The sequence below is a fragment of the Typopeltis vanoorti genome, chromosome 19 (assembly GCF_054136105.1).
Source record: "Typopeltis vanoorti isolate ZY-2024b chromosome 19, IOZ_Tvanoo_1.0, whole genome shotgun sequence".
In the NCBI taxonomy this organism is placed as follows: Eukaryota; Metazoa; Arthropoda; class Arachnida; order Uropygi; family Thelyphonidae; genus Typopeltis; species Typopeltis vanoorti.
In genome coordinates, this window is record NC_143567.1 from 52,782,308 (window position 1) to 52,795,352 (window position 13,045).

Genomic DNA, 13,045 nt, shown 5'->3' on the forward strand with positions numbered 1-13,045 from the left:
TAATAATTTTTTTTTTTACAACAGTAGTGGACACTAAATTAAGACTTTAGACCTTTTGTTTGTTACAATTATATTGTTTCACTTACTCAATGTCATGTATAAATGCTGTGTTTTGCTCTGATGATGCTGATTTGAAATTCAGCAATATATAAGCAAGTTAATAAAATATCTTTTTATAAAATAGTTCATTTGGTGTTGTTAATACCATTAAAAATATCATGAACTTTTGGCCAAGTTGAATTAACCCATGCCAAAAACTCTGTCATTATTCTGAATACTTCTGACATTAGTATATATAACTGCAATATCCAGTCATGCGATCATGCAATCATGATAACTGCAGTCATTCTATTCATCTCTCTCTCTTTTCTGGTACTCAGTTGCATTTTCTTTCTGTTTTCTGTTCTCATTAGCAGGAAGACTGACACTATTATCACCCAGTTCCTCCAGTGGCTGCACTTTAGATATACTTATATTCCCATTTCTCACATATATCATGGCTGTGTTTTAATAGAGAAGGTGTGCATCCTACAAGCATAATGTGCTGTTCAATTCTATGATATATTGTCCAAATATATCCTATCCTATCCCATCCCTGAAAGGTAGTGAACTGGAAGACACCGAACGTGATATGGTAGCCAGAATTTTACCTTGGTACAATGAGATGAATTGTCCAGAATTAAACAAAGCTTTACAATGCAATTACATGATTCTGTTAGACTCAGCACACTCAGTATCATTACTCTGTTGTTATGTAGAATATATATAAATATTGTATTTTCCTTTTTGGTAGTTCATTCACACATTGCATCATCAGTTAACTTTTGATTGTTCTGGATGAGTCATTTATCACATAAGTGACAAGTGCATACACTGTAATATTCCTAGATGCATAATGCTGCAATGTTCCTGGATTTTCAAATGATATTTGATAGAATACTCCATGAAAAGTTATCACATATAAGTTTAAGATTTGATATGATAGAAATGGACTGAATAGTCTGTACAGAAGATTGGCTGATAAGTACAGTATCTGAAAGTAGAAGGTGGCAGTGTCTAGGAGAAAGAAGGTGAATGGTATAACAGCCTTTTTGTCCTTGGTCCATTGCTGTTAATATGATATTGTGAATATTTGAAATGGGATATCCTTGTTGCTAATGATATAAAGTTTTGATGGTGGTGAGGAAAGACTGATATAATACTCCTTCAAAACACTATTATTTGACTAGCATCATAGGTACATGAGAATTGGTAATATTTTAGTGTTTAGAAAGGTGCAAGATTAAAATTTAGATTTTAACCTAGATTTAATTTAGTACATAGTTTTCCACTTTTAGAAAGTGACTCATTATGAACTACTGCAGTGATTTCTCAATTATCTAGTTGCATTGCAAAAATTTTTTGTCTTGTCACATAATTACAAGTATGGTTTAACTGAATGTAAAGTTGGTTCTAAGGGTCAGTTGATATGTTATAACTCATTCAAGGTTTGGTGGTTAACTAAGGTTTCTGTTATTTGATGACTAGATGTTTGAGCAATAATTTTATATAGTTGATGAAACTGCAATGAAAAAAAGTTGTGGAGAAAGAGATCTAAGCATAATAGAGAATTGAAGTGAGAGGACATATTGCAAAGTTGATAATGGAAAGGGGCGATTTGATTATTCTGAATTATACCATAATTCTGAGCATATATTTCTACTTTATTTTTCTTTAATAAAATGTTATTTTATCATAAGTAATGTTTGATATCATGCCAGATATAGACTATCAAGCACAGATTTGGTCACCTGGATTTTGGAGAGACGAAGAAACAGTGGAGGAGTGGATAAGTTAAGATAAATCAAGAATATGAAATGACACGTATGAGAATTGGCTAAAGGAATGTGAATTAATTTGGTAAAATGGATCAAAGGAGGAACTGTGAAAAAGAGATATAAATTAGTCAAGGATTTTTACAGAGTAGATGTAGATATAGAATTTTCATATTATGAGAGAGAGATGGGTATGTAGGTTTAGTGAGATGTGGAATAGATCTTCTAGAATGACTTTAGGATTTTATTATAGTCTCATTAATAATAAGATTATTAATGGTTAACATTGTAGACTAAAAAAAAAAAAAGATAAAATTAGAAATTGAAAATATATAAATTTCTCAAAATAGGAAAACATTGAAAAACGATGTCCTTCTAATCTGTTTCAATTAGTTTTAAAGGAACATGTAAGACTTGTTTAATCACACCTATTTATTATAAGATATACAGATTGCACAGATGCTTGATCATAAATAGTACCAACTTTTCAGATGCTGATGAAGTTTATTATCCACTTCCATTTACTTGTATACTTTTAAATGTTGTCTTTTCTTAGATAATGGTGTGTGTGTGGGGGAATATGAGCTGTTTTTTGAGAATATAGAATCAACTTTATTAGTTTCTGGAAATGTAACTATTTTTTTTTTAAATATATTATTGCTTACAGAAGAATTACGGTTGAGAACTGCAATGTAATTGATGCATCATTGATAATACAGTAACAGTTATTCTAAAATAGAATACTATAAAACTTCCAGTCATTTTCATATCTAGTCTTTTTTTCATTTTATAAAAAAATAATTTGTTAGAATTTACTAAATGGTTTAAATTTAAAACTAAATATTAAAGCTGCTTATTCTGCAGTTAATATATTTTCTTTTTATTCATGTGATAAAGAATCATCTTTTATGGTTTTTAAATTTTAGAATTTATTGCAGCTGTGAAATTAAAATCCTTAAAACAAATGTCAGTTGAATGCTAGGAAATTAGTTGATATTTAAATTCATATTAGACAATTGTTTCTGTGCATTACATCTGAAATACCATGCTGTCACATTATTTATATATAAAAATCCTGCTTATGTTTCAATTTAATCTTGTTAAAAACAAATGCTGAACTTGAGGATCTAGTATTTTAGCTCTTCTGGACCAATTCTCAATAATAATGTGCATTTTTATGAGTTATAAGTAAGTCTGACTGCCTCTTACTTGTGAATGTTCAAATATGGATATTTAAATGGTATGATGTATTGTTGGATAGAGTGATAAGGAATGATTCAGACATGGAGTTCCTGCAAGATGACCTGAATAAATTAGTGATATATGCTAAAGATAAAGGATATCAAGTCATTGTTACAAATACAAAGTTATGTATTTTTTATGAGGTGTTATATTGCTTCTTTGCAAAACAAAACTTGTTGGGTCTAGAGATCTTGGAGTGATGCTAGATATGGAGTTGAAGTTTAGTGGCATTGCAGAGGTAATGAAAATGATGCAGAGTATGATGGCAGTATTAAGGGAGGACATTGATGTTCAAAGATATGGATGCCATTGTGTCCTTTACATGGCCCTTGATGTGGCTAAATCTGGCCAACTGTCCCAGATTCTGGTCAGAGGAGTGAAGAAATAGTTGCAAGGGGACTGAGTCAAGGTGATATTAGGATAGTGAAACTTTGAATAATAAGCAGATTAAGGAAATATGGAGTATACATTTGATGAAGAGGTGGGAAGGGATGAAATGATAATCATACATAGTTTATAATCAGAGTCTATCTATATTAAGGCATATAAAGAGCAAAAATGATAGTCATATAATGATAGACTTATATATAGACATAAAGTTTGCTGACATTTGGGTGTAGGATTAAAATAAGAATAAGATAGATAGATAGTGGTGTATTGGTATATAGTCGGATGGATGTTGGAGGCCAGGGAATGTGGAGGGTGGAGATGAAGAAATATATAATTGGGTTAGTGAACAAAGGAAAGATGATTGTTATGAGTAATTTTTAATCATGGTAATAATTATAAATTAGAATGAAGAGATAGCATTTGGAAATAAGGAAAATGCAGTGACTTAGAGTGAAATTGCAAGGATGCAAAATTGAAGAATGATTTTCAGAATGAGAAATAAAATGAGCAATATGCTTGATATTACATATTTGGTGGAAAAGAATGAAAGAGTGCAAAAGGATAGGGTGAAGGAAAGTAGGGAAAAAGAGGTGATGAATGACTTGAGAAGAGCAATGCATGGAACTTCCATTATTAGAGATGTATGTAATGAGAGCCCACAAGGTTTCTTTTTCAGGAGAGAGAATGAGCAAGGTAATTGATGCTTTGGATATGAGAAGTAAACAAGCAAGAGAATTAGTAGTAGTTGTCGGAATAAATGATTTGGTTGGCCTAATGAGAATGTAAGTGGATGTTCAAATATGAGGGAAGGTTGCAGTGTGGTAGGAAAGGTTGTCAGCATGTTGCCAAGGTATGACAATGACAAGGAGCAAGAATCACAAATGCATTTGATGGGGAAAAAAGGGTTTATAAGTGATGTAAGCAAGAAATCAGAGGAAGTAAGGGATGAAGCAAAAGATCAGTAGTACAAAAGTGATCGATTACATTTGAACTGGAGTGACTATTGCTAGAAGGACAGTGAGTGATGTAAGCAAGAAATCAGAGGATATAAGTGATGAAGTGATAGATCAGGGGAGTAGAATGGATGAAACTGGTGTGCTTGGTATAAAAATAATAGTAGTGTGAGAGATGATGAGAGAATGCAAGAGAGACAGGAAAATGGGTGGGAGGGAAGTGAGGGCAGACTGAGACAACATAAGGAGAGTGGACGTTGGAAGTGGTAGTGAATGTCAAAATTATCAGCTAGAGAGATGCCAGAAATGGACACAAATAGAGCTAGGTAGTAAAGATTTCTTATTCATAGGGACTCAACCCATCATCTGATGGATGAGTCTCCTCAATAACCTCCCAATTTCCATCCATCCTTACATTCTCATTAGGCCAACCAAATCATTTACTCCGATGAGATAGCCTGTATGTAAGTGGATAGATGAGTCTGAGGAGATATATAGGATAGGTCATGATAAAGGCAATTAGGCATAGGCGAGGTATTGGGAATAGGTAGGATTGGTTATAGATCTGAAAGTGAACAGCTGTGTTTATTTATGAATGCAAAACATCAGAAATAAGGGAGATGAAATTGTTTCACTGATCAATTGAGGGTGGTGAGGAAGAAACATATGAGCAACTTGGGTTAGTGAATGAGGAAAGAATGATCATTATGGATGATTTTAATTATGGTAATACATCCTCACAAAAAAATGAGGGTGATATCCTGACAGAAATAGAAATAGAAGGTAGTGTGTTTTTTGTGAGGATAGAAAGGACAAGAGTGAGGGGAGGATGCCACTTATATAATTATGTGGAAATAATTCCACATAAGGTGGAGATGCAAGAAAGAATTAGTGGCAATGGTTTTAAGGCAGTATGGTGTTAGGTGGAAGTTGACAGGAAGAAATATTTAGTCGAAGTTGCTATAGGCCAGGGATTGTTGAGGATGGTGAGGAAGAAATGTATAAGTTCTTCCTCACCATCATTATAAATGATTTTAATTATGGTAATATAGATTAGAATAATGAGAACATTTGGGAGTAGTGAATGTCAAAATTGTCATTGTCAGAATGTCGATCAGGAGTCTGAGATCTGGCCATTCATCAGAGGAAGTAATTGTAAGTAGGGTGTCACATTTCCTTGTAGTTGATGAGAGTGATCATGAAGTGATCACTTGAGTGATGGCTAGCCATATGATTTCTTTCTTTGAGGAAAGGATATAGGTAGAACTACAAGGCCAGTGATTATGAAAAGCTTAGGAGAGAGCTTGGAACTATAGCATGGAATGAGGAATTAAACAGAAAGGAGATAAATGCTGCTTGGGCACTGACACAAAGATATTTAACAGTTTTAATGTGTGAATGTATTCTGATGGTAAAAAGGTTGAATACGGTAGTGATGTCAAATGGATGAATGAAAGATTAAGCATGAAATCTGGAAGAAGAAGGTACTGTGGAGGCAGAACAAGATAAATAATGGTAGTAATTAGTTTCATGAAGAGTATAAAGAGCAGGTTAGGAAGGTGACTCGTTTGTTGATAGGGACAGAAGAAGTGCATTATGACCAGAAATGAACAAATTGGACCAGTTTCAAGTTTTTTCAATGTGGCAAGTAGAAAGGAGAATGATTATGGCAAGATAATGTTAATGGATGAAAATTGTAGATTAGTAATTGCTGCAGAGGACCTAGTCAAGGTATTTCAAGGTAAGTCAGTGTGAAGCAATGAGAAGCCCAAGTAGAGAGCAAATGGAAGAGGATGGTTTACTGGTGAGTAAGCAAGAGGTATATGAGAAATGGGACTTGATGAAATATCCCTACATGTGTGTAGAGGCTTAAGTGCTGTGAGGACATTATGTTGGAGGCTTAATGGATTTTTTACAACACTCAGAAAGGATTAAAACAGAGTTTAATGCGTCCTATATTTCGTCTCAGTCACTTAGACATCTTCAGGGATTACAAAAAAAACTAATGTAACATAAACACAAATAACAAACAATACTAAGCCCAACCACATAGGTGACACTAAAGTCCTAACTAGGTGGAGCGCCTTCTAAGGGCAGTTGTAGGTGGCTGGGAATGTAGGGCGGGATGTCTGATGATAAGTGTTTCCCAAATCTTAGGAAGCTTAATGCAACCGTATTTATTAAGATTTGGTTGATTTTTGAGAGCTGCTGCTGATTCTAAGAAAAGCCTCTCTTTTTTGAATTTGCTGTGGTGGAACATGGTGGTTTTTTTTCCATGAGATTCTATGGGTTGTATCCAAGACATGGTCGGCAAGGCCAGACTGACCATAGTCGTGGTTGCAGATGTATGACTTGTGTTCCTCCAGGCGGATGGTTGTTGATCTGCCTGTCTGTCCAAAGTACTCCAGCTTACAGGAACAGGGTACTTTATAAACTCCAGGCACTGAGAGAGGAGGGAGCTGATCTACACTAAAGTCACCACACACGTGGGTGGGCTTAGTATTGTTTGTTATTTGTGTTTACGTTACATCAGTTTTTTTGTAATCCCTGAAGATATCTCAGTGACTTAGACGAAATATAGGAAGTATTAAACTCTGTTTTAATCCTTTCTGAGTGTTGTAAAAAATCCATTAAGCCTCCAACATGATACCTACATGTATTAAGGCAATGTTCCAGGAAGTTAGCATTAACCATAGTTTATATGTTTAACTAGAGTCTTGCAACAGCACAACTCTTAAAGGAGTGACAGAAAGGTAAAATTGTTCCATTTCACAAAAGTGGTGATAATAAATTATAGGCCAATGTATATATCTAGAGTTGCAGTTAAGGTATGGAGAGGTTGGTGACAGTTAGGATACAGAAGTGAGTTGATAACAGCAGTATTCTCTGTGATTGTGACCATGGGTTTGTTAAAGATAGGTCATGTTTTACCAATTTACTTATGTACTATAACCAGGTAACAAATGCATTCATGAATCTATGTCAGTATACTTAGATTTTTGCAAATGCTTTTGATAGTCTGTCACATAACAAGTTGGTAACTAAATTAGAATAGATGTGATTGGATTTGATGCTAGATTAGTGCATTGGGTAGGTGACTGGTTGTCATATCGATATCTCAAGTTGTGGTATGGAATGCGATATCCTGAAAGATGAAAGTCGCTAGTGGTTTGCTGCAGGAATCTGTATTGGCACTGTTATTGCCTAACTTGTATATTAATGATATTGGGATGGGTTTAACTGGAGATATGCAACTACAGTATCTCTCATAACTGGCACCCAATTAACCGACAATACCAAAACAACGCCACTTTCGAAGGCCTAAATTTAAGCCTATGAGATAAGAAAAATATGCAATGGGCTTGCATTCTGGCAACACTGTCGTATGTGATGTGATAATACGTCTTGTAATTTTTAAATGCTGTTTAAATTTGATTTTGTGAAATATAAAATTGTCTGTATGTGTTTTAAATTTTAAAAAATCCGCAAGATTTTTGATGTTATTTATTTAATTATGGCCGGCAGATCGAAAAATACGACCAACAAACTTCGCATGCTGCAATTTCTACAGATGGCATCACAAAACATAAACAGGTAAGTTCTCGAAATATATATTCAGTTATCCGGCAAAATCTCATATCCGGAATCGGCGAAGTCCCATTGTTGTCAGTTAAGAGAGATTCTACTGTATTTGGAGATAATTATTTATCTCTTTTTTATCTCAATTATTTATCTCAACTATTTATCTCTTTTGGAGATAAATATTTGGAGATTCTACTGTATTTGGAGATAATTATTTATCTCTTTTTTATCTCAATTATTTATCTCAACTATTTATTTCTTTTGGAGATAAATATTTGGAGATTCTACTGTATTTGCAGAATTAAGGAGAATGATGAGTCAAGCAAATGGCATGACCTTGCAGGAGCACTTAAATAGATTGTGTGAATGGACCTCTCAGTTAAATGTTGCAAAACGTATGATTCTGAAATTTGGTAGGAAATGATAGGATGCAAAGTATACGCTGGATGTGGAAATTTTGAAGGAGGTTGAGTAGTAAACTCAATCTCCTTTAAAAGTTCACAAGTCTACAGGTAGTAGACTTCACGAGTTGTGAAGTCATCACATTAAATTATGACAGTGATGCATAGGATGTTAACATAGAATAAAGAGGTTGTGGTTCCACTGTATAAGGTCTTGATCAGGCCTTATATGGATTATTATGCACAGATATAGCCACCTGGTTTTCATGACAATGAGGATGAATGTTAGAAATGGTCCAAAGAAGATTGACCAAGGGGGTAACTAATGTTTGGAATGTGAAGTATGAAGACAGGATGGAATGAAATTTGCAAAACTTCATGAATAGGAGGAGGAGGAAGAGTAGAGATATGATTGAGACATTTAAGTTGGTAAGGGGCTGTCACCAGATTTATATGGAAAAAGTTATGACAATCTCCTGTTCTATGAACAGGTGGCTGTCCCTGGAAACTGTATAAGGAGAGCACGAACAAAAGAGTAAGGAGCAGGTTCTTTATGGAGATTAGTTGATAGGTGAAAATGCATTGTCTGACTGTGTGGTGAATGCAGACACATTGAATGAGTTTGAAGCACAGTTTGATGATCTTTGTGTGCAACAGTGAGTGTGTATGTGCCTCCTGTGATGAGTGTTTTGACGCTATAGACTCCCTGGTGTTAATCATAATAATATGAAATCTTTCATTGCATGGGAGGAGGAGAAAGAGAGAGAGAAAGAGCAAGAGGTCATTTTCTGAAAATTGATCAAATGGGCAGTTATTTGAATGTGAAGGGTAAATTTTTCTCATGGAGTGAGTGAGTGGAGTGGATTTTTACTAGAAAATTACTGATTGAATCCAAGGAGAGAAGAGTCAAACCCTAGAAGCTCTATAAAAACTTGATGAAGGTGTGAGAAGAAGGATTGTTTATCTTCACACTTGCAAAACTCTCTTTCTGGGTCTTTAACAAATTAATGTAACCATATCTGTTTAAGTTGGAAGAGTGCTTTATAGCAGATTCTGATTCTAAAAACAGTCTCTCAGACCTATAGTGACTTCTATATAATACTGATGTCTTCTTCAATTTAATCCTATGTGAAGGAGTATCCAGATCATGGTCTGTTAGTCCCAATTTGCCATTCAGATAATCACAGATGTAATTTTTGTGTTTTTCAAGGCAGTGTTAAGTGATCTACTAGTCTCTCCAAAGTAGGCTAAACTGTGCACAATGAACTGTATACACTACAGGATGTGCAAGAGGATGAAGTTGATCTTTAGCAGAATGAATGAAGGTAGCTATGAATGAATGAATGGTTTGAAAGTGGCACAGAGATCATATTTGGAGAACTTTAGCTGTCTTTTCTGATGTCCCCTAAATATACAGGATAGGAATAGTTTTGCTGTGATCCTGTGTTTGTTGATTGCTAGAGAAATGGGGGATACATGCAGTATTTTATGTTTTATATGGGTTGTAACAATTGGTAAAAAAGGTGTTGTGAAAATCCTTGAGCTCACTTTCAAGGGCTGTGTCATTTGAACACATAGTCCTGACTTGGTGACTAAATGTTTTGAGGATTCTATACTGTTGGGATGGGTGCTGATGTGATTGCTTATGTAATACCTCATATCCACTAGTGTATCTAAAATTTGGTTTCTTTTTCTATCATGAAGTTTATTTTAGGATGCTGGCTGTTGAAATATGCTAAGAATGTATTCAATATGTCAGGACCATGTGGCCAGATAGAAAACACATCATCAACATAGCATAGCAAGACCATTGATTTGAGTGTAGCTGTTTTCAAAATGTTCCACGTAGAAGTTGATTAGTGGGGGTGGGGGTGGAAACCCATAATTGATCCCATCTAGCTGTTTATATATTTTTTCTTTCCATGAGAAGTAACCAGAATGAATGGTAAATTTGAATAATTCAGTTATATCGAAGTAGGAATGTGGCTTAATGAAGTCAAGAGTTTTTGTCAAAGATATATTAGTGAACAGTGAAGTAGATTATGATGTCAGAATTGAACTCATGGGAGGGAACTGCCATGATGAGTCCTTGGACTCCTTGGAAATATTGCATAATAATAATAATAATAATAATTTTATTAAAGTTTTATAAAGTGTAAAGAATTTTTAATAAAAGGGAGAGTTGCCTGTGAAGTGAATGTTTGACAATTTGTAAGTGTAAGTGTGGTTGTCTATGTTGTCAACTGTTAGACAAAGGGGGTTATTGGGTTTGTTAATTTTGGGGACCATATATCCTTGGTGGTTTGGCATGAAACGTTTTTAGCTTTTTAGTAATCTCTTTAGGCCAAGATGTAACTTTTTTAAATAATTTATAACTTATTTTCTTTTGAGATTTGGCAGAATCCCAATCTATAATCTGATAAGTAAAGGAGTCTTAAGGAGATGATTCATTTTTCTGTTATAATATGTTTGTCCATAACAGTTACACTTCTTTTATCAGCTTGGGGTTATAATATTTTTATTCCTGCATCCTCTTGCATATCCTGGAAGTGCATAAGGCTCCTTGTAGTTTAGCTTGGATGCTCCTTCACACTGGATTAAATGGAAGAAGACATCAGTATCACATGTAAGTTGCTATAGGTCTGAGAGAGAGAGAGACTATTTTTAGAATCAGCACATGCTATAAAGCACTCTCACAACTTCGACAAGTACGGTTGCATTAATTTGCCAAAGTCATTCTGAGACATGATAGCCTGAACTTGTCCAAATTATGGTTATCTGGCCCATAAAGATACTATGATAGGACATTAGTTACATTTCAGTTACAATTCGAATTGTTTCTAATGATTTAGTTTAGTGCCAGTACTTGTCACAGTTCTTGTTCTTCAGAACACAGTTATAAGTTGTGTTCTGAAGCTGCTGGGTAGAAAACCAATGAAATATTACTAAGTTTAATAAATAAATTTATTTTTTCCTCTCTTGGTGTTGCTTATATACCATGAAGTGCTATTATGAATAATCAGCAACCTAAGCTTTTCTATATGTGTAAGAGTGTGGTCAGCAAGGGTGTGAGGACCAGATTTTTTTCTTAGAGAGTAGTGAATAGGCGGAATGAGCTGCCAGAGGTATTTGTGAGTACTTTATCTGTAAATGAATTCAAGAAGTATGATTAATGGTTAGCATAGGCCTCCTGCAATCAGTCTTTGACTTCATAGAGATTCTCAAGCAAATAATAGTAACAGTAATTCACATATCAGTAGCATATAGGGAGGAGTTCAAGGAGTTTTAATTCTCCCTGTTCCTTTTTATGAAAAATCTATTTTCTACATTCCATTGCTGTGGATATCTGTCTGCACAATGATAATGATTTGTCCCCTATTATTTTGAATTTCCTTGCAGGAAATTTGTGGGCAATATATTTTGTTATTATTATTATTACCTGACACCCACAGAGAGCTGGCACCTACAGTGAGACGAGGGAGGTGCCCTCCCTCGACTAGTCAAAAGACTCGTCGAGGGAGGGCACCTACTCTACAACTCTGTCTATAACTGCAACTACACTAACGCCATCTACTGACCACCACCACCACTAGTATTTTCACAGACAATCACAAACATCCATGCCCACCGTGGGATTCAGACCTGCAGCCTTTTAGCTGGAGAGCAGATACGCTCGGTCAACCAGGCTGGCATAAATTGGTGTACTTTTTTTGTCTTGTATTCTAGTTAATTTGTAATTTTTCTTTGTTTTGCAATATTAATAGTGAATACTTTATATAAATATATATATATATATATATATATATATATATATATAATATCATCATCATGCATATCAAGGATTTAGGCCTAGCATGGCCTGTTTATATATATATATATATATATAAAAACAAATAAAATTTGTTTTTCTCACTTATTAATGCAATCTGATATTTTTTTTAATAAAAGAAAGCTAGCAGAATGATGCTATTATTATTATATTTTTCACAAAAATAATACTATGTAATTATTTTTATGAAGCATTTGATGGCAAAGCAAGAGAGAACATTAATGTGCTCTTATCCTCCTGATAAGCACATATAGACTTAGGCTAGATATTACAGTCTAATTTGCTTAACCTTAAAAGTCATGTAATTATTTAATAAGTACATAATACAGTATAATTATGGTAACATTGAACAGAATTGGTGTAATTTGTAACTTCTATGTTAAATATTAATTTCACCTATGTGAAATTAATATTTAACATAGAAGTTAAATCTCAGAGGAATAGTGGAATTAAAGCAAAACTGACAATAACAAATTGCACTACTTAAGACAAGTAATCCAGGAATAACCAGCACCTCCTTTTGAAGGTTGAAGAATTGCACGTTCGATTTAGTAATTCTCTTACTTTGAAATGAATTATTGGTTTTATACTAAAAGAAATGTTTTATTTTCTTTTTTTTCCCATAGGGAAACCTGTTGCATTTGGAGAAGATGAAACTCAGTCTTCATTATCAGATGCAAACCAGTGTAATTGTGAATGGCGATATTTGAAACATTATTATGCCAAGGGATGCAAACCCATAACAGAAAATGTTGATTGTCCATGTCCGACTAGATTTGAATGTCCTACAAATGGAGCTCAGCAGAGTGATGATAAAGGTAAAGTTATTTTTAT

General features: G+C 34.2%; 1 protein-coding gene across 6 annotated transcripts in view; it reads left to right on the forward strand.

Moving 5' to 3' along the window:
* Positions 1-13,045, forward strand: part of LOC150096090 (kielin/chordin-like protein) — a 649,251-nt gene that overhangs the window by 194,056 nt on the left and 442,150 nt on the right. For all 6 annotated transcript variants that reach the window (XM_090408779.1, XM_090408780.1, XM_090408782.1 and 3 more), the window contains one exon: positions 12,838-13,029. In XM_090408779.1, coding sequence (XP_090264905.1) covers positions 12,838-13,029 — 192 coding nt within the window. The remainder of the gene's footprint in view (positions 1-12,837; positions 13,030-13,045) is intronic.